Source organism: Puma concolor, chromosome E1 (genome assembly GCF_028749965.1).
Source record: "Puma concolor isolate L17-30 chromosome E1, mPumCon1.1.hap2, whole genome shotgun sequence".
NCBI lineage: Eukaryota > Metazoa > Chordata > Mammalia > Carnivora > Felidae > Puma > Puma concolor.
In genome coordinates this window covers 9,372,539-9,400,052 of record NC_141680.1, presented here as the reverse complement: position 1 = coordinate 9,400,052, position 27,514 = coordinate 9,372,539, and the positions used below count along the sequence as shown (strand labels likewise).

The 27,514-nt window shown below is 45.7% G+C and overlaps 1 protein-coding gene across 4 annotated transcripts in view; it reads left to right on the top strand.

The window, feature by feature from the left end:
• The window catches only part of FBXW10B (F-box and WD repeat domain containing 10B), a 34,558-nt gene extending 9,967 nt beyond the window's left edge, over positions 1–24,591 (top strand). For 2 of the 4 annotated variants that reach the window (XM_086686077.1, XM_086686078.1), the window contains 6 exons: positions 4,321–4,442; positions 8,432–8,580; positions 9,563–9,705; positions 12,794–12,952; positions 15,052–15,320; positions 23,734–24,591. In XM_086686077.1, coding sequence (XP_086542203.1) covers positions 4,321–4,442; positions 8,432–8,580; positions 9,563–9,705; positions 12,794–12,952; positions 15,052–15,320; positions 23,734–24,542 — 1,651 coding nt within the window. In that variant the 3' untranslated portion in view covers positions 24,543–24,591. The remainder of the gene's footprint in view (positions 1–4,320; positions 4,443–8,431; positions 8,581–9,562; positions 9,706–12,793; positions 12,953–15,051; positions 15,321–23,733) is intronic. The other 2 variants (XM_086686080.1, XM_086686079.1) reach the window with 2 other exon arrangements.
• Positions 24,592–27,514: the final 2,923 nt, after the last annotated feature.

Here is a 27,514-nt window from a genome sequence, read left to right as displayed (position 1 = left end):
AGAGAGAATTCGAAGCAGGCTCTGCAATTTCAGTGTGGAGCCTGATGCGGGGCTAGATTCCCCCAAACCATGAGATCATGACCTGAGCCGAAATCAAGAGTCGGATGCCTGACTGACTGAGCCACCCAGGTGCCCCAGAAATCCTTAACTTTAAGGTAGTCGACTTTGCAGATTTGACTCGTTTAATAAGAAATCCCTCCCTGTGATCTTTGTGTCTTCAATCCACTTGAACCTCATTTTTGTTATCATATGAGGTAGAGATCCAATTCCATTTTTTCCCCTTTCCTCTTTGCTTTTATATCTAATTACTTAAGTACCATTTATGGGAAAAAACTCCCATTGGTCTGTCCTGCTGCTTTGTCATAAGTGTCCACAGATTTCAATTTCTTGGCTCTTTACTCTGCTTCTTTTGCCTGTGTGGCTATTGTTGGTCAAAACCACACTATCTTAATTACTTTGGTCTTTAAAGTCTTTTTTTTTTAATTTTTAACGTTTTATTTATTTGTGAGAGACAGAGAGAGACAGAATGAGTGTGGGGGAGGAGCAGAGAGAGAGGGAGACACAGGATCCAAAGCAGGCTCCAGGCTCTGAGCTGTCGGCACAGAGCCTGATGTGGGGCTCGAACCCACGAACCAAAAGATCATGACCTGAGCCGAAGTTGGACGCTCAACCGACTGAGCCACCCGGGTGCCCCTGTTCATGTCGTATTGTTATTATTGGTCTGTACAAGGCTCCATTCCTGTTTTATTCATCTATTTATTAATTCTCTTTTCTCTATTCTTCACTCCCGTTTCCTTCCCCATGGGCTACCTTCTCATCTTTGTCAGTGTGGATCTTTCTATTTATGTGAGTCCTTTGAAAATGTGTATTGGGGCGCCTGGGTGGCTCAGTCGGTTAAGCGTCCAACTTCGGCTCAGGTCATGATCTCGCGGTTCGTGGGTTCGAGCCCCTCGTCGGGCTCTGTGCTGACAGCTCAGAGCCTGGAGGCTGCTTCTGATTCTGTGTCTCCTTTTCTCTCTGCCCCTTCCCCGCTCATGCTCTGTCTCTCTCTGTCTCTCAAAATGAATAAACATTAAAAAAAAAAAAGAAAATGTATTTGGATATATTTTATACACATGTTTATAATTTTCATCCATGGTTTCTTTGATTTATCTATCTATCTATCTATCTATCTATTTATCTATCTATCTATCTATCTATCTATCTATCTATCTATCATCCATGGTATTATTTTAAGCTTATCTTGGCTTTTCACTTTTGTACCCCATCCTATGTTCCAAAGATTTATCCATTACTGTCTAGTTAGTTATGTAGTACTCCAATATACATTTCACCTACTTGCTTCCCCAGTGATGGAAACTAGCTGGCCTCCAAGTAAAGCTGCATGGAACATCTTTGTCCCCTCGTGGACATTGTGAGATTTCTGAGGTATATATATGCCCAGCAATGGACTTGCTGAGATATAGGGTAGGTGCTACCTAATTTGACCAAGTACTAGACTGAATTCAGAGTGACTTTATGGGTCTACATTCTCCCTAGGAGGGATCCTGTAACTGTATTTCCCTACCAACATTGGGCTTCAGCCAGCTTTCAAATTTTTGCCAGATGGGTATGTGTAAAATCATTTCCATTTGCATGACTTTGGCTACTAATAAGTTTGCCTCTTCTTTTAGAAATTGCCTGATTATATCTTTTGTCCATTTTTCTATTGGGGCTCCTCTAATTTGCTTCTTGATTTGCAGTTCTATGTGTTTTCTTCTAACTTTTAAAAAAAATATTTATTTTTGAGAGCGAGAGAGATAAAGAGAGAGACAGAGCATGAGCAGGGGAGGGGCAGAGAGAGAGGGAGACACAGAATCTGTAGCAGGCTCCAGGCTCCAAGCTGTCAGCACAGAGCCTGATGCGGGGCTCGAACTCACAAACCGTGAGATCATGACCTGAGCTGAAGTCGGACGCTCAACCGACTGAGCCACCCAGGTGCCCCTGTGTTTTCTTCTATATATTAGTCCCTTGTCAGTTTAAAAATTGCAAATACCATCTTCCATTTCTTCATCAACCCATTAACTTTGCTTATAGTGTTCTTTGTTGAATAAAAATTCTAATATTGCTGTAATACGACGTTATCCATTGTTTTGACTTGTGTCGGTGAGTCTGTCTAGTCCTAGGTCACAAAGACGTTTTAAAATATTTTGTCCTATTAACTTTATTTTTTAAATTTATTTTCCAAAGTTTATTTATTTATTTTAAGTAATCTCTACACTTAAGGTAGGGCTTGACCTCATGACCCTGAGATCAAGAGTCGTATGTTCTTCCGACTGAGCCAGCGAGGCGCCCCTTGTCCCATTAACTTTATAGTTTGACTTTTTGCATTCAGTTCTTTGAACCATTTGCAGCCCAACTTTGTATGTGATGTTGGGTAGAGTTTCCATTATATTTATTTATTTTGAAAGAAAGTGAGCAGTTTCCCCCACAGTGGTTATTTAGTCAGGAACCTGCCATTTTCTCCACTGACCTGTGGGGCCATCTTTATCATATGGTGATTTCCCCACATATAGATGAGAATGTCTCTGTGAGCTCTCTCTTGTAGACTCTTGGTTTGTTTTTCTGTTCTTGCATCAAAAACATCTTCTAAAAAAGACAATTCCTATAGAGTAGTTTTAGGTTCATAGCAAAGTTTGAGAGCAAAGTACTGAGATTTCCCATTACCTTGTGCTCCTCACATGCACAGCCTCCCCGGCCAGAGCGGGACATTTGTTACAACTGGCGAACCTCCATTGACACATCATAAGTCACCCCAAATCTGTAGTTTACTTTAAGTTTCACTCTTGGTGGTGTACATTTTATGAATTTGGGCAAATGCATAAAGACATGTATCCATCATCATGGTATCATATAGAATTATTTCCATTGCCCTGAAAATTCTTGGTGCTCTGCCTAGTCATTCTTCTCCTTTCCCCCCATACCTGTGACAGATGGGTAAGGCCACAGGACCTTTGGGAGTATTATATATATATTTTTTTGTTGTTGTTTTTATTTATTTTTGAGACAGGGAGAGACAGAGCATGAATAGGGGAGGGTCAGAGAGAGGGAGACACAGAATCTGAAACAGGCTCCAGGCTCTGAGCTGTCAGCACGGAGCCCGACGCGGGGCTCGAACTCATGGACCGCGAGATCATGACCTGAGCCGAAGTCGGCCGCTTAACCGACTGAGCCACCCAGGCGCCCCCCTTTGGGAGTATTAGAAGAAAAAGCTTAGCACATTCGAAGGAAAACAAAAGAAACACTTATTAATCGTTTATTATGTACCAAGTCTCATAAGAACTCTATGAGGCAACTACCATTATTAGCCTCAATTTGCAGATGAGGAAGCTGAGATACAGGGTGGTTATTAGCTCCTCTAAGATCATACCAGCTAGTAAGTAGGTGATGGACTGGATTGGACTTCAGGCAGCCTCACTCCAGAATCTACTACCTTAACATTACATTTTTGCCCTGTCATAAAAGCAATCCGGGTGAAATGCGAGTCTGTATCAGCGACAGTTGAGAGACCTCAGGCAAATTTGCTTATTAAAGAACAGTGTGACTCATACCTCTGTTCCCGTAGATCTCTAAGATATGCTTTAGAAGTTGTTTTGGATCCAAATGTCTGAAGTAGATTGTTCTGTTGTTCCTGTTTGAAGACCACCTCTGCTGTTGAATGGGTGCCATGGGTTTTAAGCCTGGTGGTCATTCCAGAAACCTCTTCCAATGTAATACCAACCAACATTTATTATGCATTTCCTACACGTTGATCGCTGTTCCAATGTTACACGAATCAATGCAGGATTTCTCAACTTGCGGCTGGAAAGTACCTTCTGTGGAGGCTGTCCCGTGCACTGGAGGACATTTAGCCGTACCCTTGGACCATAGCACCGGATACATTAGCAGCTCTCTCCCTACTTGTGACAGCCAAAAATGTCTCCAGACATTGTCAAATATCCTCTAGGGGTGGAAATCACGCCTGGGTGACCATCATCCAATTTGTATATTTAATTCTTTACCAAAAACCCTAAGAGGGAACTATTATTATTATCATTTCCGTTTCACCAATGAGGAAATGACACTTACACGGAAATTAGGTAACTTTCCCAAAGTTACACCTAACGGGTGCTGCCACTGGAAATCAAATCCAGGCCTCTGACTCTGACCTTAACCCTGAAACTTTGCCGCCTTCCAGAAAACTGTTGATCTAAGGGAACTTGTGTGCCATATGATCCCTTGGGCCCTGAGAAAAATCTCAAAAGCATTTCTTGTTTTTTGTTTTTGGCCTGATTCCTGCAGATACTGGGATCTGAAAAGTGGGGCTTGTATAAGAATCTTCAATGGCCATCAGGGGACAGTCACTTGCATGGATTTATATATGAACAAACTTGTATCCGGAGCAAGAGATTGCCAGGTGAAAGGTGAGACAGAAATGCCTTAAACTTTCTAAGAAGCTTCCCCAAATCCATGGGTTGTCAAAATACTTGTTTAGCTCATTTATGTAGGAAGACATTCTTTTACTCATCCATCCATCCATCCATCCATCCATCCATTTACTTCACAACTATTTGTGGAATACCTACAATATGCTAGACGCTGTGCTAAGTGCTAAAAAAAATGAATATGACCCTGTTCAATATGGCTTTTTATTTCCCCAAGAGGCTCATAATCTCATAATGCAGACAGATACATAAATATACAATGGAGGAGATCATAAATATGTGAATAGTAACTGCCACCATTTATTGAGTACCAAGTTCATGACTGACATTGGTGCTTTACATATATTATCGTATTCAACCCTCACAAGAAGCCTGTGGCATGGATGCAGATGAGGAATCCAAAACTCGGAGAAAAAACCAGCTTGCCCCAGATCAGAGCCGCTGAGTGGTGGAGTGGGGATTTGAACCCAGGGCTGTCTGACTCTAGATCACGCGCTCCTAACCAACACGCGGAGTTCTAAGGGACCACAGAAATAAGAGTGAGGGAAAGCGCCACAGACAGGGTGCTGTTTGAGTGTGGTCTTGATGATGCGTCGTTCTACAAGCGGTGGAAGAATGAATGCCGTTCTAAGCAGAAGGGACAGCACAGGCAAATTTGCAGAAGGTTGAAGAAAATGGTGTATTTGGGGAATTTCCCCTTGCTGGGTACGGCTGCAGTAGAGCGTGTGGTGTCAGACAGAAGGCTGGTTACTTTGTTTGGGGCCAGATTATCAAGGGCCTTCTGCATCCGGGTAGGAAGTTGACCTTCATCCTATAGAATGCAGGAGGCTATAAATGCACTCTGAGCTGTGGACTGACATGATCAGATGTGTTTCTGAGAAAGATGACTCTAGTCATTGTGTGGAAGAAGGTTGGAGGGAAGGGACTGTGTGGAGATGGGGACAAGTGAAGACAGTACCCAGTCTGGAGAACTGCGGTGGTATCTTCAGAATAGCCAAGAACAGGGGGCGCCTGGGTGGCTCAGTTGGTTAAGCATCCGACTTCGGCTCAGGTCACGATCTCACCGTCCATGAGTTTGAGCCCCGCGTCAGGCTCTGTGCTGACTGCTCAGAGCCCAGAGCCTGTTTCAGATTCTGTGTCTCCCTCTCTCTCTGACCCTCCCCCGTTCATGCTCTGTCTCTCTCTGTCTCAAAAATAAATAAACGTTAAAAAAAAAATTTAAAAAAGAATAGCCAAGAACAGGCAAGTGTGAAGAAAGTCAGGTGGCTATGAGTTTACATGAGGTGACAGGAGGGCAGATAATGAGGCCGGACTTTTAAACTCAGGTCACTGGGTATTTGGAAGTGCCATTAACGGCAATAAGGACCACAGGGGAAGAATATGGTAGGGTGAGGAACGAAGGGGGAGATGCTGGCTTCAGTTTTGGACCTCTTGAGTGTGGTAGGCAGAATAATGGCCAACCGAACACGTTCACCTCCTAATCCCCGGAAACCGTGACCGTGTCACCTTGCACGGCAAAAGGGACTTTGCCGATGTGATTAAGCTGAGGACCCGAAAAGGGAGAGACTGCCCTGGGTTATCAGTGTGGGCCCATGGGTAATCACATGGGTCCTTAAAAACAGAAACTGTCTTGTCCGTGATCAAAAGGAGATGCGACAATGAGGAGTGCTCAGACACCTGCGACGTTGCTGGCTCTGAAGATGGAGAAAGGGGGTCATGAGCCAAGGGATATGGGTGGCCCTGGGAAGGTGGAACAGGCAAGGATACGGATCCCTCCAGCCCCAGAATCTCCATAAGGGAACACAGCTCTGCGGACACCTTGATTTTTTAGCCTTGTGAGGTCACATCAGGCTTCCGTCAGATAGTACATTTGTGTTGCGTTCAGCCACTAACCTTGCGGGAATTTGTTACAGCAGCGATAGAAAGCTAACACACTGGGTACGGGAGTCCCAAGGACACCCAGGTGAGGACTGCAGGAGGCAGACGCACGTGTGAGTTGCCACGTGAGTTGACTGCACCATAGGTCTGGGGCTCCAGCTGCATTGGTTTGGTGGTTACCAATCGGAACGAACGGCGGAGACGCCAGGCGTGGAGCTTTCCCCTGCAAAGCACGAGGAAAGAACGCAAAGCGAAGGGAGGCGAGGGACCCAGGAAGTCACAGCCTCCTGGCCTACCTGTTCCCCCTGGGTTTCCCCCGATGAATCTTTTCCCAACGATTCCCAATGAATCTTTTAATTCATCCTTCAGCCTTCTCCCCCCCCCCCTTTTTTTTAAAAGAATTTATTTTTAAGCAATCTCTACCCCCGACGTGGGGCTCGAACTCACAACCCCGAGGTCAAGAGTCACACCCTGTATTGACTGAGCCAGCCGGGAGCCCATCAACTTTGTGCTTTCTAATTGGATAAGAGGCCAACGTATATGGAAAAAACAAGTGAAGAAAAGCGTACTTACAGAAGTTAGGGTTGATCTAGCGTATGTGGTTACGAGCATGGGTTCTGGGGCCAGGCTCTAAGGGTCCGAATCCCAGCTCTATCTGCTTGCCATCTGCGTGATCTTGAGCAGGTTACTGAACCCCTCTATGCCTCAGTTTCCTCATCTGTGTAGTGGGGAATAAAGACAGTAGCTGTCTCGCGAAGACGAGTTAATATACACCAAGCACTTCCAATGGGGCCTGGCTCGTCGTTAGTGCTCTATGGAGGTATCAGCTGCGGTCATTACTTGGTCTTAGGTTGCGGTCATTACTTGGTCTTAGGTCGTACACTCTGTTGCCTGAGAGGTACTTTGGGGCTGATGGGGCCAACTTTAACGGTCTCATTCCCGAATCTGTGGTGCCTGCTTCCAGTTTCTTCCTTTAAGGTCTATTCTCCCACCTGCTCATCTATTTTGACACCTTCCCAACACTCGCAGGATGGTGGGTGGTAAAAACGTGAAGCCTGCCCCCAGCTGTGGCCGTCTCTCAAGTAGTAAAATCCAGAAGTCAGATTCAGAAATTGGTTTTTTAAAAGGAATAAACAAACATTAAAATGGTTTCAATGTTGATTTATTTTTGAGGGGTGGGGGAGGGGCAGAGAGAGAGAGAGAGAGAGAGAGAGAGAAACAGAATCCGAAGCAGGCTCCAGGCTCTGAGATGTCAGCGCAGAGCCCGACGCGGGGCTCGAACTCACGAGCTGTGAGATCGTGACCTCAGCCGAAGTCAGGTGCCTAACCGACGGAGCCCCCCAGGCACCCCCAGAAATATGGTTAAATGTAAATAAGGATAGACAACTTGCTTTTCCTTTGGACATAGATGGGGTGAGTCAGGCGAATAGTATCTGGAAGGAATAATGCCATGAAACACGTGCTGTGATTTTCCTGAAATCCACTCAATAGCAAGTATTTTTCAGGCTCAAGAAGGAGGCTTATTAGTGAAATAAGTCATACAGAGAAAGACAGATACCATATGTTTTCACGCTTATGTGGATCCTGAGAAACTTAACAGAAGACCATGGGGGAGGGGAAGGGGAACAAAAAGTTAACAGAGGGGGAAGGAGGCAAACCATGAGAGACTCTTAAAAACTGAGAATAAACGGAGGGTTGATCGGGGGTGGGGGGGGGCGATGGGCACTGAGGAGGGCACCTGTCGGGATGGGCACGGGGAGTGGTATGGAAACCAATGTGACAATAAATTTCATATTAAAACCAACAAATAAATAAAAAAAAGAAGGAGGCTTATTAGAGATGAGCTGTCTAGCGCTTGGACCCCAAGGCTGAGTTGTAGGGTTAGAGCCAAGGTCTCTGCGTTGCCGGCTCTCTCAGGGACCCACGGGCAGGGAGTTCTGTGCTGCAGGCTCCTGGAGCTGTTGGTGAGCCTGTAGGGGTGCTGGGCCAGGCGGAGGCCTTCTAGGGTCTCCCTTGATGGGCGTGGCTTCTGTGCTGGGCTGTAGAACTCCACCATAACCTGCCTTCGCGCCCCTCCCCACCCCTTTCAGAGTGGGATGTCGAGACAGGGAAGTGCCTGAAGACGCTCAAACACAAAGACCCCATCTGGGCCGCCAGGATCAATGACAACTACATCGTGAGCAGCTGTGAGCGGGGGATAGTCAAAGTGTGGCACACTGTCACGGCCCAGCTGGTAAAGGTGAGAGAGCAGTGGGCTGGCGGGGGCGGGGGCGGGGAGGGGGGAGGGGGTACCGATGGTCATGGATGGGAGGAGACTCACGGTGTCCCCCATAGAGCTCTTCAGACCATCTTAAAGCTATCATGTTAGAGTCACCCAAAGGGTGGTCCTGAAGAATTTTAGGGGAAACTCCCCTCCCACTGCCCCCCCACCCCACCCCAAAAGAGGGCCATTCTGAGACTGTGGAGGGTCAGGGATCATGTGACTTACGTTGGCATGCAAGTGGTGGTAGCAGGCTACGTTCTGACTCAGTATGATATACGGGCTCAGGGTCTTTTGACAGTGGCTTTTCCTTTTCCAGAACATTCTACCCCGACTCTTGCATGGGGTAAGGACATGAACAAAGTCACAGTAGTTTTTCTCCTTACTCTCTGGTGAAAAGAGAACAGTGGCTGCTCTTGAAAGCGACTGAATGCTCACACGCACCCAAAGTGTTGCTAGAGTTGAAACCTCCTGGCTCTAGTGGGCGGTTCTGAGAGACATTTGTGCCGGGAACACCGGAGCGCAGCGAGAAGCTGCTGGGCCGGCTGGTGCATTTTCTTCCCTTCAGTATTGTTGTCACCATGGTCTAACCGGCAGTAGCAGGCACGGGGAGGCCCCAAGTGTCCTGTGGTCCTGGCAGGGACCTGGGGTTGGAACACACCTGACCCTTTCCCTTGTGGCAGAAGACGATGGTGAATTCTGGCCCTCTCTCGGACTCCAGGAAGAGGAGGCCTGCCCCAGCCACAGAGCCGTCAGGAGCAAGGCTCTCCTTAATCATTCCTTCACTGGGGAGAGAGCTCTGGAGAGAGGGAGGCATGGACACCACTGGCTTTTTCCGAACAAAAGCAAAGAATGGCGGAGCGTGTTGGGATTCATCCAAAGAAGCCTCCAGCTTTGGCCCTTGGAGGACTCACAGTCTGAGTGGCAGATGGGCTGAAAACCGAGGCATCTTCTCTTGCAGACTCTCATTGGCCACGAGGGAGCCGTGAAGTGTCTGTGCTTTGACCCGTGGCATCTCGTCTCAGGAGGTGCAGATGGCCTGGTCATGGCCTGGAGCATGGTGGGAAAGTACGAGCCGTGCCTCATGGCCTTCAAGCATCCGAAGTAGGTGCCAGGAAAGCCCTGGTTGATGGATGTGGGACTCTCTCCTTTTCCCTCACAGCCCAGATTTTGTAATAACGGCACTAGATGTGGGTTTCGAGAAGTTATCGAAATGTTAGGCTCATGACACATGTGACACATTTATATCTGTTATCAGACGACATTAGGCACGTTCAGGGTGGAATGGCCACATGCTTACATATGTTTATGAACATTTGCAGAGCCATCCCAAATAATGCCAATGCCAGTAAACTGAAAATTCTTGGGGTTGGTCTTCACCCCAGGCCTCTACTTAAAATCATCCAAGTGCCAAAGATTTAAAAATAACCAAGGGGTTAAAGAAGGAGCTTTCTTACAAGTCTGCCGGCTACATTCTATTCCAGGACGGCAAACGTCTCATTTTACAATTCCAATCCCAGTTTAGTGGTGGTGGCTGCTTGGAGCCAGTGGAGAAGTAGTCTGAGGTCACATTTGAGCTTGTTTGGAAAGGATCTTTTTTTTTTTTTTTTTTTTTTAAATTTTTTTTTTTTTCAACGTTTATTTATTTTTGGGACAGAGACAGAGCATGAACGGGGGAGGGGCAGAGAGAGAGAGGGAGACACAGAATCAGAAACAGGCTCCAGGCTCTGAGCCATCAGCCATCAGCCCAGAGCCTGACGCGGGGCTCGAACTCCCGGACCGCGAGATCGTGACCTGGTTGAAGTCGGATGCTTAACCGACTGCGCCACCCAGGCGCCCCTGGTTTGGAAAGGATCTTGTGGTCAGTTAACGGTTCTGCCACGGCCACGGGTTTTTATAGGCTGTGCGACGTCACTCTTGTACCGCGTGAACAATGCTTCTTCCCCTGCGTGCGTTATAAAAAACTCTAGGGAAACAAGATGCTACCCTAGTTGACTCAAAGAGTGAATGGATCTTCTAGGGGACCTATCACCAAGAGTCATTTGGTAAAATATGGCCCTAGATTTCCTCGTGTCTTCGTAGGAACCTCTTGAGCCGGCACGCTGGCCTTGTGGGAAGTGGAAGGGGATTTGAGTTACGTGTGTGTGTTTACTCTTTGTGGTGTGTGACCGCGTTATTGGTGAGTGGGTGCTGGGAAGGGCTTCTGTCCAGTGATTTATCTGGGGTTATCAGTAAGCCTCTTAGCATGTTGTCTGGATTATCAAAACTTACGAAAGGAAAGAGTCAAGCTTTAGGATGTCGCCTGAAAATTGTAATTATATGTTTTTATTTTATTTATTTATTAAATGTTTATTTATTTATTTTGAGAGAGCGCGCATGAGCACAAGAAGGGGAGGAGCAGAGAGAGAGGGAGACACAGAATCCGAACCAGGCTCCAGGCTCTGAGCTGTCAGCACAGAGTCCAATGCGGGGCTCCGACCCATGAACCGCGAGATCATGACCTGAGCCCAAGTCAGAAGCTTAACCGACTAAGCCACCCAAGTGCCTCTTATTTTCACTTTTAGATGGGGCGACCAGTTGATCGACTGATCTATCCATCACAGGAGCCACATTGACCTCTTTGCTGTCCTTTGAACGTGCTAAGCATGCTGTAGCTTTCAAGGTCTTTGTTGTTTCTGTTTTGCTAGTGGTTGGGGCCTTGAAATGTCTTAATCTGACCCGCGGATCTGACCAGGGCTAAGGCCGAATGGTATGGGGTGAATGTCATTCTGTTAACACATTATATCAATAATCATACTCCAAAACCTGAGCTGACACTCACCTTTTCATCAGATATTTATTGAGGACCTTCTATGAGCTGGGCCTTGTGTTAGGTGCTGGGCATGCAAAGATGAGTAAGAGACAGGTTGTGAGAATTTAACAGTGTACCTGAGGTTTGTGTATGTGTGTGCGAGGGGAGGGGAGATGATGGAGATAAAGGGTGGTTTTGTGGAGAAGGTAGCACATGAGCAAGGCCATAGACAGACCTGGATGGGCACAGATGGCAGGGATCCATGGACTTGGTAGACACATAAGATCTAACAAATTGGTGGCATCAGATTCCACTTAAAGAAAAATTTTAAGTTTATTTATTTTGAGCGAGAGCGCACGAGCTTGAGCAGGGGAGGGGTAAAGAGAGGGGGAGAGAAATAATCCCAAGCAGGCTCCGAGTTGTTGGCACGGAGCCGGGTGCGGGGCTTGGACCCGTGAACCACGAGATCAGGACCTGAACCAAAGTCGGATGCTTAACCGATTGAGCCACCCCGGCGCTCCCGAATTCAACTTTTTAGTATCATTAACAGGAATGGGGTAATTACATTTTGTAGCTGAATACTCCACACATCTGGAGGCCCGCTTGGCTGCAGCCGTTGTGGGAAGGTTTTGTGGGAAGGTTTTGTGGGAAGCATCTACGTCACCTGGCCCTCTCTCTTCTGCTGGTCACCACCAAAGGGAGTTCACACATTTCGTCCCTGGGTAAAACTTTCCTTCGGGAAGTTTCACTGGAAGAATGCAAGCCGCTCATTTAAGATCCCAAAGGAACTGTTTAAACACTGGGTTTTTGCTTCCTATAAAGATCATTTCCCCATGCGTGGATTTCTTTCTTCACTGATGCTAGGGACGCCTGGCTGGCTCCATTGGTGGAGCGTGACTCCTGATCTCGGGGTTGTCGGTTCGAGCCCCGTGTTGGGTGTAGAGATCACTGAAAAATATCTAGTGATACTATCTGAAAAGGCATCAAAACAGTAAGTTCTCAGCATGACTTTTTCAGAAGTCATTAGCTAGGAACCAAATTGTAAGAGGAAAGCGTGATCACCTCTGGATCAGACCCCGCCCCCCCCCCCCCCCCCCCCCGGCCAAAAAACCCCAAACAAATACAAAACAAAACAAAACAAAACAAAAATGCAAAAGCACAAAACCCGCGACAGAAGCCTCTGTGTTTCGCCACCTTGTGGCACTGCGACCGGACTGCAGGAAAAATAACCGCGGGATGGGAGGAGAGAGGACAGCCACGTCTTGAAGGTGAATGGCTGGCAAACCAGTACGGCAGTCGTGACCGCTGCCTCCCCACCATACACAAAATACCCCACGCTACCAACACACCCAAGCCTTCCAGCAACACACGGGTACAGCCTGCCGCTCTGTTCTCTTCCAGGGAGGTGCTTCATGTGGCTCTTCTCTTCCTCCGGGTCATCAGCGCCTGTGCCGACGGCAAGATCCGCATTTACAATTTCCTAAATGGGAACTGTCTGAAGGTGATGAAAGTCAATGGCAGAGGTGACCCCGTGCTGTCCTTCTTTATTGAGGGCAACAGGTGGGTGGTAGGTGTGGAGGTCAGAGCCGTGAGCAATTCTGTTTGGATGATTTTCTGCTCCCCTGGGACACGAGCCTTGGCTTTGCTGGCAGGAGAGAGTGGGCAGTGCTCTCCTCCAATTTTGGCGGTAGATGGGTAATATTTTGGCGGTAGAAGGATAATATTTTGGCTATACAGGGGTAATATTTTGGGTAATATTTTGGCGGTAGAAAGGTAATGGTCTTGCGGGGGACTAATCGGACTTTGCACAAAGCTTAGCAGTCGGGGTTCACATTGCTCTCAATTTGTTCCTGATGTCTGGGCAAGTCAGGCCGTGAGTACAGTAAGGCACTGCCGTGAATGTGTAGACCCTGCTTGGCTCCCTGGCCCTGCCTTCTCTGACCATCTATCTCCGATGCCCACTTCTTTTTTTTTTTTTTAATGTTTATTTATTTTTGAGAGAGAGAGAGAGAGAGAGAGAGAGAGAGAGAGAGCGTAAGCAGGGAAGGCGCAGAGAGAGAGGGAGACACAGAATCCGAAGCAGGCTCCAGGCTCCGCGCTGTCAGCACAGAGCCGGACGCAGGGCTCGAACTCACGAGCCGTGAGATCACGACTTGAGCCGAAGTCAGGAGCTTAACTGGCTGAGCCACCCAGGTGCCCCTTCTGATGCCCACTTCTAACGCAAGGAGACTTATGGGAGGGTGGGGGATGGCTATAGCGACGGGTCCAGTGTCCATTGGGGAAGAACTGAGCCGGTGGGTTTACAGAAACCAGAACAATGACTAATTATATATAGTATTACACTTGCTATATGCTAGGTTCAGGGCGATATTATGTGAAAATACCCAGATAGAATCGTCTTTTACACAGATCACTTGAGACATCAGTTAATCTCCCTGAACCATATTGCCTTCCTTTTTTTTTTTTTTTTTTGTAAAGAACAAAAACCTGATGTTTTATTAATTTATTATTATTTTTTATTTTTTTTACATTTATTTATTTACTTGGAGAGCGAGAGAGTGGGGAAGGGGCAGAGACAGAATCCTGAGTAGGCTCCGTGCTGTCAGCCCGACACGGGGCTTGATCCCATGAACCACGGGATCGTGACCAGAGCTGAAGTCGGACGCTTAACCGACTGAGCTACCTGGGTGCCCCACAGCTGTTCTGTTTAAATTTAGGGCATGCTCAGAGACTTTGGGGATGATGGAGGGACAGAGGGAGCAAAGTCCTCTGTTACAGTTTTCCTCATCCCCATCACAGCAATAGAAACATGGTATTTGGATACTGTGCTTGAGAAAAAGAGTGAACTTCAAGACGGTGGGGTGCAGAGTAGCTAAGTTTTCTGCGCTGGGCACCCTAGGAACTTGGTACTCACTCCGTGAATGGAAATTCACTTAAAAATATTTTAACTTGAGGGCCGCCTGGGTGGTTCAGTCGGTTAAACGCCAGAATTCGTCTCAGGTCATGATCTAGCGATTTGTGAGTTCGAGCCCCACGCACAGAGCCTGCCTTGGGTCCTCTGTCCCTCCCTCTCTCTCTGCCCCTCTCCCACTGGTTCCCTCTCTCTCTCTCTCCCTCTTTCTTTTTTTAAAAAAAAATTTTTTTTTCAACGTTTATTTATTTTTGGGACAGAGAGAGACAGAGCATGAACGGGGGAGGGGCAGAGAGAGGGAGACACAGAATCAGAAACAGGCTCCAGGCTCTGAGCCATCAGCCCAGAGCCTGACGCGGGGCTCGAACTCACGGACCGCGAGATCGTGACCTGGCTGAAGTCGGACGCTTAACCGACTGCGCCACCCAGGCGCCCCTCTCTCTCCCTCTTTCAAAATAGATAAACTTAAAAAAATGTTTTAACTTGGAAAGTGAAGTAATCAGAACATATGGCCGCGCTTACACTTAATTTTAAAGGAAACGACCCTCACCGCCCCGCCGGCTACCTTTCATCACTCCAGATCCTCCAGTAGCCGACACCATCCTGCTTGTACAGTCTCTCCCCCCGGGCGCTGTTCCCTTGGCCTCGGCATTGGACACGACCGTGATTGAAATGCCTTATTTGGAGGCCCCGGGCGGTGGTGGCCTTCACGCTCCTTTTGTGGGCGATCTTGTTGCTTTGGTTCCAGGATGGTGATCAACACGGAGAGCAATATTCTCATGTTCCAGTTTGAGAATGTAAAGTGGCAGTACTCCCTGGACAAGGCCAAACAAAAGAAGAAGGAGAAAGAAGAGGACAGGGAAGAAAACAGCCTTGTGGAAGTTCTCTCCAGGTCTAGCACTCAGGTTTCCAGCCTGAAGGACTCGTTATCCAGTCAACAAACTGTGACGCAGGAGTCCCTGTTAAGTAAACCACGCAGGTCCCGAGTTTTCCGGAGGGCAACCAGGTTACCTACAGGTAAGAGAACTGAATCCCAGGCCACCTCAGGGTACCCGATGGAGTGGATGAGAGGGTGGCAGGATGAGTTTCTTTGTAGGGAAAGAACGAGCATACAAGTTGGGGAGGGGCAGAGAGGGAGGGACACACAGAATCCGAAGCAGGCTCCAGGCTCCGAGCTGTCAGCACAGAGCCCGATGTGGGGCTCGAACCCACGAACCGCGAGATCACGACCTGAGCCCAAGTTGGATGCTTAACTGACTGAGCCACCCAGGTGCCGCAATGATTTATTTTATTTAAGTTCATTTATTTGTTTTGAGAGAGAGAGAGAGAGAGAGCGAGAATGGAGGAGAAGCAGAGAGAGAGAGAGAGGGAAAGACAGGATCCCAAGCAGGCTCCACACTGTCAGCACAGAGCCCCATGCAGGGCTCAAACTAAGGAACCGTGAGATCATGACCTGAGCTGAAATGAGGAGTCGGATGCTTAATCCACTGAGCCACCCAGGCGCCCACCAATGATTTCTTGATAATGTAAATCTTCACCTTTAAGGAAGGTGGGAGCCCATTCTTTTTGATTCACCAACTGGTTAGCCAACTCAAGAGAATCTCCTGATTTTCAAGGCCTAGGTTTACAAACGTATTAGAATCTTTGTACAGTAGATATCTACTGTACACTTGCCATGAATACAAAAAGCAACCAACATCTGCGCCCATCCAAACATACATTACATAATTATTTCCTTAAAACAGAGGCAAGATATTATTGTACCACAGAAAAATGAGCTATGCAGAATGTATTATCTCGAGAGCCTGATTGATAACATGCGTACCCAGAAAATATTAGTTATAAAGCAGATACGTGTGTGTGTGTGTGTGTGTGTGTGTGTGTGTCTGTGTGTGAGTGCTGTTGGGAATGCTATTTATAAGACGCACAGAGAATAAATTAGGAGTGAGCTACAGTAGCCAGACTCCTTCCTTTTACCTGTCCCCGATTTTGGCATGGGTAACTGGATCCCCAGATCTAAAGAGAACATCAAGAGATCACGTCCAGGCATACACTACAAATGATCAGCTCTCTCTTGAGGAGACCAAGAGGTTTAGGTGATGCTTAAAGCTTGGCAATCAGTAGGAAAAGTGGGTGAGAGGAAGGGCAGGAGGGGATGTAGATCTTAGGCTCCGGATGACTTACCTAGTGTGACACAACAACAAACAAGGTGATAGTCTGGGTGAAAATCATTCGATGACCAGCTATGCGCCACCCCCCCCCCCCTTATGTAGACCTAATCGAATTATATAATTACTTTGACTTCCTCCTCAATCTTCATGTAGGAGTGTTAACAGAGGCACCTCAAAGTCAAGGAAAGTCAAAATCACCCCGAAGATATGGTAGGAAGAGGGCGAGTCCTGTTTGTAAGGAAACAAGGGGGCATAGATGGTGGGCAAGAGAGTTTGGAAGCAAAAATCCTTGCAGGGGATACGACAAACGGTGATACTTTATTCTGGATCAGGGGCAGGATCCTCTCTCTCTCTCTTGCTCGCTCACTTTTCCCCATCTAGTTTTTCAGCAAGCCCATGACCTTGCTTATCTTTGAGAATTCAGAAGAGATAAAATGTCTGGCTTTTCTTAAGGGTGATTGGTTTTCCTTCATTGTTCCCTTACACACAGTGTGAGAACTTCTGTAAGAGCTGCCTTTCCAGTTTTGGTCTCACAGCCTGCCTCCTCCCTGCCACTGAGACTTCTCACTTCTGGGACTATTGTGTCATCAGGAATAGAATGTCCCTTTGTTGTTTTGGAGAGACTGTGGTAAAGATTTAAAATGCCTTTCAAATATTTTTGGTTAATAGGATAGCACTTGAGTCAAACTCCCTGCAGAGACTAGCTTCAAGGTGAAGTTTCAGGAGGGCTCTACTAACAAGGGCTCTACTATATCCTTGAACATACGTATGTTTATGTACCTGTACAGGTATACCTGCAAGGGTAAAGTCTTAGCAGTGGCATTGCCAAGACAAAGGATAACGGCCCTTAACAGTTAGAAAGGTATCGGGCACCTGGGTGGCTCAGTAGGTTAAGCGCCGCACTTCGGCTCAGGTCATGATCTCACAGTTCGTGAGTTCAAGCCCCATATCGGGCTCTCTGCTGTCAGCACAGAGCCTGCTTCAGATCCTCTGTCTCCCTCTCTCTGCCCCTCCCCTGCTCTCACACACTCTCTCTCTTAAAGATATATAAACATAAAAAAATTGGAAAGATATTGATATCGCACCCCTATGTTTATTGCAGCATTAGTTACGATAGCCAAATTATGGAAGCAACCCAAGTGTCCATCAGTAGAGGAATGGATAAAGAAGATGTGGGTTGTGTGTGTGTGTGTGTGTGTGTGTGTATTTACTTGCATATATACATATACTATATACAAATATATACATATATATACCCCACATATGTACATTATATATATATTTGTGCATACACACACACATACACACACTGAAATATTACTCAGCCATAAAAAGAATGAAATCTTGCCATTTGCAACAACACGGCTAGATCTAGAGGGTATAATGGTAAGCGAAATAAGTTAGTCAGGGAAAGACAAGTACCGTATGATTTCACTCATATGTGGAATATAAGAAATCAAAGGAACAAAGAAAAAAAGATACCAAACAACAGACCCTTAACTATGGAGAACAAACAGATGGTTGCCAGAGGGGAGGTGAGTGGGGGGATGGGTGAAATAGGTAAAGGGAATTAAGAGTACGCTTATCTTGATGAGCACTGAGTAATGTACAGAATGGTCGAGTCACTACACCTGAGGCTAATATAATGCTACATGTTGACTATACTGGAATTAAAATTAAAAAAACATAATACCAAAAGAGGGGAACACTACCATAGCTGATTGGATTTGGAAAAAAATTAGAAAGATATTGCCATAGTTATCCTTAAAAATGATATACCAATTTACAGTCCCACCAACAGTGCATGAGAGCTCCCACCACACCCAGGCATGTCCAAACTGGGTGTTAGCCATCATTTTGTACTTGCTTATACGGTAAGTAAAAATAGTTTCTGCATTTCTTTGAGGTGGATCACTAACAAGCTAAATGTCCACCAGCGGGCAGTGATGAAGTAGATACGGAAAAATTCACACTATGGAATACTCGCTAACAGCTAAAAATTGTATCATGAGGACCTACATGTATTGACTTGGAAAGAGATCCATGATATATTATTATATGAAAAAAGACACCCTAGTGAACAATGAGTTATCACAATTCCTTTTTTAAAAAATTTGGGGGGTGCCTGGGTGGCTCAGTTCGTTGAGCGTCCGACTTTGGCTCAGGTCATGATCTCACGGTCTGTGGGTTCAAGCCCACATTGGGCTCTGTGCTGACGGCTTGGAGCCTGGAGCCCGCTTTGGATTCTGTGTCCCCCCCCCACCCCCACCCCGTTCCTCCCCTGCTTGCACTCTGTCTCTCTCTCAAAAATAAAGATTAAAAAAAAATGTGAGTTTGTTGACACACAATGTTACATTAGTTTCAGGTAAATGACATACTGATTTGACAAGTTAACACATTATGCTATGTCCGCATTACATTGCTATTACAATATCATTGACTGTATTCCTTATGCTGTGCCTTTTATTTCCATGACTTACTCATTTAGTAACTGGAAGCCTGTATCTCCCACTCCCCTTCACCCATTTTGCTCATTCTTCCCCCACCCCCTTCCCTCTGGCAACCATCTCTGTATTTATAGGTCTGATTCTACTTTTATTCGTTTATTGTTGTTGTTGTTGTTTTTTAAGATTCCACTTTTGAGTGAAATCTGGTGGTATTCGTCTTTCTTGGTTTGACTTGTTGCACTTAGCATCATACCCTCCAGGTACTCTCTGTGTTGTCTCAAATGGCACGGTGTCATTCTTTTAATGACTGCTTAAACATCTTCATAATCCACTCATCTATTGTTGGACATCTACATTGCTTCCATATCTTGGCTATTGTAAATAATGCTGTAATAAACATAAGGATGCATATATTGAATTAGTGTTTTTGTTTTCTTTGGGTAAATATCCAATAGTGGAAATACTCCATACTGTTTTCCACCATGGCTCCACTGATTTGCATTCCTACGAACAGTGCACGAGAGTTCCTTTCTCTCCGCATTCTTGCCAATGCTTATATCTTGTATTTTTTATTTTAGTCATTCTGACAGGTGCAAGATGGTATCTCATTGTGGTTTTGATTTGCATTTCTCTGCAAATTGTTAGAGATGTTGAGCATCTTTTCATGCATCTGGTGGCCATCCGTGTGTCTTCTTTGGCAAAATGTCTATTCAGGTCCACTGCCCATTTTTTAAATTGGGTTGTTTTTTTGGTGATGAGTTGTGTAAGTTCTTTACATATTTTGGATATTAACCGCTGGTCGGATAGATCATTTGCAAATATCTTCCACCCTTCAGTAGGTTACCTTTTTGTTTTCTTGGTGGTTTCCTTTGCTGTGTGCAAAAGCCTTTTCTTTTGATGTAGTCCTGATGTTCTCCCCCCCGCTTTTTTTTTTTTTTTTTTTTTTTGCTTTTGTTCCCCTTGCCTTAGGAGACCTAGGAGACGTATCTAGAAAAATCTTGCTACGACTGATGTCAGACAGATTACTGCCTGTGTTCTAGGATTTTTATGGCTTCGGGTCTCACATTTAGGTCTTTAATCCATTTTGAGTTTATTTTTGTGTGTAGTGTTAAAGGGTGGTCCAGTTTCATTCTTTTGGTTGCAGCTGTCCAGTTTTCCCAGCACCATTCATTGAAGAGACTGTTTTTCCCCATTGTATATTCTTGCTTTCTGTGTCATAGATTGACCATATAATTACGGGTTTATTTCTGGGCTCTGTGTTCTGTTCCATTGGTCTATGTCTCTCTTTCTTTTTTTTGAATGCCAGCACCATACTGTTTTGATTACTACAGCCTTCTAGTGTATATTAAAATCTGAATTCTGATACCTCCAGCTTTGTTTTTCTTTCTTAAGATGGCTTTGGCTATTTGAGGTCTTTTGTGGCTTCATACGTATTTTGGTGTTTTTTCTTCTAGTTTTGTGAAAAATGCTGTTGGTATATTGTTCAGGGATTACACTGAATCTGTAGATGGCTTTGGGAAATATGGATGTTTTAACAATATTAATTTTTCCAGTCCATAAGCACGGAATACCTGTTTTCTGTCATCAATGTCTTATAGTCAATCCAATGTCAATTCAATGTCAATTGAATGTCAATTCAATGTCAATGTCAATTTCTTTCATCAATGTCTTATAGTTCAGAGTATAAGTCTCACCTCTTTGATTAAGTTTATTTCTAGGTATTTTATTATTCTCGGTGCAGTTGAAAATGGGAGTGTTTTTAAAATTTTTCTTTCTGCTGCTTCATTATTAGTGTATATAAATGCTACGAATTTCTGCTACTAATTTTGCATCCTGCAACTTTCCGGAATGCACTCACTACTTCCAGTAGTGTTTTGGTAGTCTTAAGGATTTTCTAAAAATTTTTTTTTCAACGTTTATTTATTTTTGCGACAGAGAGAGACAGAGCATGAACAGGGGAGGGGCAGAGAGAGAGGGAGACACAGAATCGGAAACAGGCTCCAGGCTCTGAGCCATCAGCCCAGAGCCTGACGCGGGGCTCGAACTCACGGACCGCGAGATCGTGACCTGGCTGAAGTCGGACGCTTAACCGACTGCGCCACCCAGGCGCCCCAAGGATTTTCTATGTATAGTATCATGTCATCCGGAAATATTGACAGTTTAACTTCTTTACCAACGTGGACACTTCTTATTTCTTTTTCTTATCTGATTGCTATGGCTAGGACTTCCAGTACTACATTGAATAAACGTGGTGAGAGTGGACATCCTTGTCTTATTCCTGATCTTAGGGTAAAAGCTTTCAGTTTTCACCATGGAGTATAATGTTGGTTGTGGATTTTCATGTCTGGCCTTTATTATGTTGAGGTATGTTCTCTCTACCCCCACTTTCTTGACACAATTCCTTTTTTTTTTTTTAATTTTTTTTAATTTTTTTTTAACTTTTTTTTATTTATTTTTGAGACAGAGAGAGACAGAGCATGAACGTGGGAGGGACAGAGAGAGGGAGACACAGAATCAGAAGCAGGCTCCAGGATCTGAGCCATCAACCCAGAGCCCGACGTGGGGCTTGAACTCACGGACGGTGAGATCGTGACCTGAGCTGAAGTCGGACGCTCAACCGACTGAGCCACCCAGGCGCCCCAACACAATTCCTTTTTTTAATGTTTTTATTTTTTGTTTTTGAGAGAGAGAGAGCGAGAGACAGAGCATGAGTGGGGGAGGGACAGAAAGAGTGAGACACAGAATCTGAAGCAGGCTCCAGGCTCTGAGCTGTCAGCGCAGAGCCCGACGTGGGGCTCAAACCCACAAATTGTGGGATCGTGACCTGAGACGAAGTCAGATGCTTAACTAACTGAGCCACCCATGTGCCCCAAAACAATTCCTTTTTCTTTTTTTTTTTTTTTCAATGATTTTTGGGACAGAGAGAGACAGAGCATGAACGGGGGAGGGGCAGAGAGAGAGGGAGACACAGAATCGGAAGCAGGCTCCAGGCTCTGAGCCATCGGCCCAGAGCCTGATGCGGGGCTCGAACTCACGGACCGCGAGATCGTGAGATCGTGACCTGGCTGAAGTCGGACGCTTAACCGACTGCGCCACCCAGGCGCCCCAACAATTCCTTTTTCTAAAGGAGAAAAACTGTGTGTTTTCATGTACACACATACACACACACACAGAGTGGTTGATTCTGGGATTAAAAAGGACAGTGGGGAAGATTTTAACATCTTAATTTTATTTAGTTTTATATGCTTTAGTAAAAATATTTAATATTTTACTATTTACTATTTTAACATCAATTTAACAATATTTAATCATCAATTCAATATTATAATTATTAAATACTATTTAATGTATTAATTTAACATTTAATAATTTAATAAAATATTATTTATTTAACAAAGTGGACAGGGAGATATTTGAAGCTTCATCCCATCTTAGTATGCCCATACACAAACATCTTGGGATAAAACCTATTTTGTCAAGGAAAATTATATGTTCAGCACACTGTTGCATTTTATTTGCTAGTTATGCATTGGTATAGTTTGGGGTACAGATTGTTTTTAATGTTTATTTATTTTTGACAGAGAGAGAGAGAGAGAGGGAGAGAGAGAGAGAGACAGTGCAAGTGGGGGAGGGGCAGAGAGAGAGGGAGACACAGAATCTGAAACAGGCTCCAGGCTCTGAGCTGTCAGCACAGAGCCCGACACGGGGCTCGAACCCACGAACCGCGAGATCATGACCTGAGCCAAAGTTGGACGCTTAACTGACTGAGCCACCCAGGCACCCCACGTACAGACTTTTAATTGTTAGGTCAGACTAGACAATGACTTTCATGACTCAGTTATTCCTTTCGTAAAATGGGGATAATGCTTTCAGTGTATCTGTGAGGTATTGGAGGGAGTGAAAAGCCCACGTGAAAGAGAGATAATAGATTTGCTCACATGTGAAGACATCCTTGTTACTTCTAGGTATTAGGCGCCTTGGAAGTCTTGACCGTCATGCAGCATGTCAGAATGAATCTCTTATCCCTGTCAAGTGTCTTTTAGAACTGCTGCTATCGTTAAAAAACATTTTAGGAACTCTTGTTCAGGAAATGCCTTTTTTGGTCACATTGTGATATATTTAGGCTGTATATTTTGATGCAGTTTTGAGTTTGGAAAATGTCCAAAGATCATTTGGCATCAAATTTGATAAATAATTAATAAGATAGAGGTCAAACTTTGTGATGCAGTTTTCGTTTAAAAATAGAGATCGGTGGGGCACCTGGTGGCTCAGTCGGTTAAGCGTCCAACTCTTGGTTTCAGCTCAGGTCATGATCTCACGGTCCATGGGACTGAACCCCATGTCTGGCTCTGTGCTGACAGTGCTGAGCCTGCTTGGGATTCTCTCTCTCCCTCTCTCTTTGCCCCTCCCTCGCTTGTGCTCTCTCTCAAGATAAATAAACATTTTAAAAAATAGAGATTTGTTACTATAAATTTATAAGGCCTATTTTGTGTGAATCATAAATGAGGTAGAAAGCACCTTCCCACAGGGAAGTCACAAAATGTGTGGAACATTGGGATCACATATGTTCCCTCCAAAATATGCATATCTAGAGCTTAGTACACACTTGTACACAAATACCAGTATATTTCGTAAAAACTTGTTGTGTTGAATATGTCATAATTTCTAGCGTTATAGAGGATTTTTGCCCACATGACGGCATACCCATTGGACAGCAAAGACCTCAGATGGGTTTAACTTTCATGCATAACGAATTACTATTTTTCATGGAACACTCTGACTTGCTTTTGTTTTCTTTTTTTGAAAAACCAGATGATGAGAAAATTCAAAAAGAAAGACGCCCCGTAGACATGATCAAGTGCTCGAAGAAAAAGTCCTGGCAAATCCCTATGTCACCTGACCAGTTCCTACTGACCGTTAATGCCCTGCAGCAGGCCCATAATTCGGGGGCATTTGCCTATCCCCGTAGGCCGCAAACCCAAGTCATCGATGCCCAGGGACCTTCAATTCCACACCCAAGGAAGGTCTTGAGTTTCAAAGGAAAATCAATCCAACACGCCGTTGATAGGTTGAGGCGCAGCGAGCCTCCCGTAGATGTGAAACAAACCAACATTCCCCTGGAGATCCAGAAACTGCAGCCCAACCTGAAGAACTCTTTGCACAGTCCCCGAGTCCAGTCCACCATACCCCAGCCCGTGATAATCCACCCCCGACTCACCGGCAGCTGCAAGGGTGAAGACCAAGTGACCAGCTCCATCGACGGGACCGTGCGCGCCTTCAGCCCATTAACCAGCACGCAGGTCATTAAACCGAACCGCATGCTGGCTCCACCAGCGGGCATGACAACCAAATCTATCAAGAGAGAACGACCTCACTTCTGTACGACCCTTGACCCCTTTAGAGCGAACACTCAGTTCATGTTGTTGACTGTAAGGGAGGAGAAAGAGTGTAGGGAGGCCAAGACGAAGGACTATCAGGCCAGGAAGCCCACTAAAGTGCTCGATCCAGAAAAAGCCAGCAAATCTGCATGGATCAGGAAGATCCAAGGCCTGCCTATAGATAATTTCCTGAAGCAAGGGAAAATAGCGGCTCCTGAACTTGGACAAAACATGTTTATCTGAACCAGCCTTGGGGCATGAACATCTTACAATAAACAGAAAACCAAGTGGATGTCGGGGTTTGGCCACTTGTTTTGTTTGCTTGTTTGTTTGTTTTGGACTGGCCCTTGGCAATGTGGGGAGTCCGAATTATCTTCCTAGAAGCCAAAGAATTGATATAATCAAAGTAAGAAAAGAGGGGGAGCTGGGAGCTGGGAGCGATTGGCATCTGTGTTCCCACTGAAAACCACCGAAACTTATGAAAGCCCAACTTCACTGGTGGGAGATGGGAAAGTGATCATTGGAAATTGAATACCACTCATCATTACCAGTTTAGGGCTACCATTCTGATCGCACATGAATGATGGGATTGTGTTAGAATAATGCATTGGAATTCTCGGGTATTTTTGCACGGAAGCCTGATGAAGTTCAATGAGCTCAGTTAAGCATCTAAAAGGAGATACCCTCAATGGGGTTGACCTATTGCATTGGAGAACGTTATGCGTTCTTTTCCTTCTCAGGGCTCTTATGGAAGAGAATTGGGCATAGACATCTTTTCTTCGAAGAGGGACACTAATATCAAGTGTGTGGATGTTTCTACTTAGACCTTCCAAGATGGTGTCGGGGACCAGGCAGGTAAAAGAGGGCGGCACACTACTGGAGCGATTGGAGAGCTCAAGCCTCCTACTCCGTGGCTCAGCATGACCACAGGATGGTGTGAGATAGTAGAAAATATATATTGGTCTCTGCCCCCAGTTCCTGGCACAGAGCTCCTGAAACCCTTATAAATTCCTAAGTGATATGAACACCAGGAACATCTCTTCTTTTTAACCAGGCGACTCAGAGTGGGCTCCTGGATGGGTCCTCGATGGAGGCTGGTCGGTCACCAGAAAGCTTGGGAATTTTAGCCCCACCCCACATCTCTCCAGAGAGGAGAGAGGGGCTGGAAGTGGAGTTAATGACCCATCATGCCTACGGTGATGAAACCTCCGTAAAAATCTCAACAGTATGGGGTTCAGAGTGCTTCCAGATTGGTGCACACATCCATGCACTGGGAGGGTGATGCACCCCAACTCCATGGACCCTCCCAGGCCTTGCCTATATGTGTCTCTTTGTCCGGTTGTTCATCTGTATCTTTTAATAAGCGGGCACATGTAAGTGTTTCCTCGAGTTCTGTGAACTCCTCTAGCAAATTACTTGAACTCAAGAGGGAGGGTCATCGGAACCTCAAATCTATAGTCGGTTGGTCAGGAGCGCAGTGATAAACTGGGTTTCCAACTGGCGTGTGAAGAATGAGTGTGTGAGAGACAGAAAGAGGGAGGGAGAGCTGGCACGCACGAGAGTCTTCTGGGACTGAGCCCATAACGTGTGGGATCTGGCTCTATCTCTCTAAAATGTCAGAACTGGGGGCGCCTGGGTGGCGCAGTCGGTTAAGCGTCCGACTTCAGCCAGGTCACGATCTCGCACTCCGTGAGTTCGAGCCGCGCGTCAGGCTCTGGGCTGATGGCTTGGAGCCTGGAGCCTGTTTCCGATTCTGTGTCTCCCTCTCTCTCTGCCCCTCCCCTGTTCATGCTCTGTGTCTCTCTGTCCCAAAAATAAATAAACGTTGAAAAAAAAAATTAAAATGTCAGAATTGAATTGAATTGTAGGACACCCAGCGGCTGTCACTGAGAACTGCTTGGTGTGGGGCAGGAACTCCCACACATCTGGTGACCAGAAGTGAAGTGTTTTATGTGAGGAGTAAAAGAGACAGCAGAGAAGTACAGTAGGGAAGAAGTGGGCTTTTCCCTGCACAGCAGAGAGACTGAACTGAGACTTTCCTATACAGGTGGTAATGAATTCAAGTAGAATGCAAACCAAAAACAACACAAAACTCCACAACCCACACACTGGATGGGGCTCCAAACACATGGCATGGGCAGGCTAGAGGCCCAGGCCACCTCTTCAGGGCCTTCGCTTTTCACCTCCAAGTGCGGGACCGTAATTCTTTGCCAAGGTTTCTCTCCCTTAAGAATTTATTTTTTTCATTATTAGGATATTAAGTTTATTTATTTATTAAAAAAGTTTTTTTTTGGGGGGGGGGGCCCTGGGTGGCTCAGTCCATTAAGCATCTGACTTCAGCTAGGGTCATGATCTTGCGGCTGGTGAGTTCGAGTCCCCCATCAGGATCTGAGCTGACAGCGTGCAGCCTGGAGCCTGCTTGGGATTCTGTGTCTCCCCCTCTCTCTGCCTCTAACCCACTCGCATTCTGTCTCTGATTAAAAACATCTTTTTTTAATCATTTATCTTTGAGAAAGAGAGACAGAGTGTGAGTGGGGGAGGAACAGAGAGAGAGGAGACACAGAATCCAAAGAAGGCTCCAGGTTCTGAGCTGTCAGCACAGAGCCTGACTCCGGGCTGGCATCACGAACTGAGAGTTCATAACCTGAGCGGAAGTCGGACGCTTAACCCAGGAGCCCCTAGGATATTAAGTTTAAAGTAGCACCGGCAAATAGCAATGTAAAAATTGTGATTTCAGCGTAAAGGATCCCCTGGATGAAGGAAATGTGCTAATACACATTATGAGTGTTCCAGTAGCACACTGATGTAGGTCAGGCAGATAGGATATTCTTATAATCACACCGTTACAGTCACAGTTTCAAAGATGATGTAAAAGTCTCTGAATTTCAGATCCTTCATGGAGCAAAATGACATCACCGGAGATTAAATTTAGAACAGTATTAAGAATTACACTTACTATTTACTAAGCACACTTAACCCTGTTCGGATACCATCATCATCCTCACTTTACAAAACTGAGGAAAGACGTATATAAGGTTATTGGGTAGCTAGTACCCGGAGAAGTCGGGACTCAAACACACGCTCTCACCCGCTTTATTCCTTATTGTTTGCAGGCGTCGATTTTCCTCCCACAATAAAACTCGAGTCCCCCGCCCGGTTCCTTCTAAATAGCGTCCCAGACATTTGCCGCGCCCCCGACGCCCCGCCCACACGCT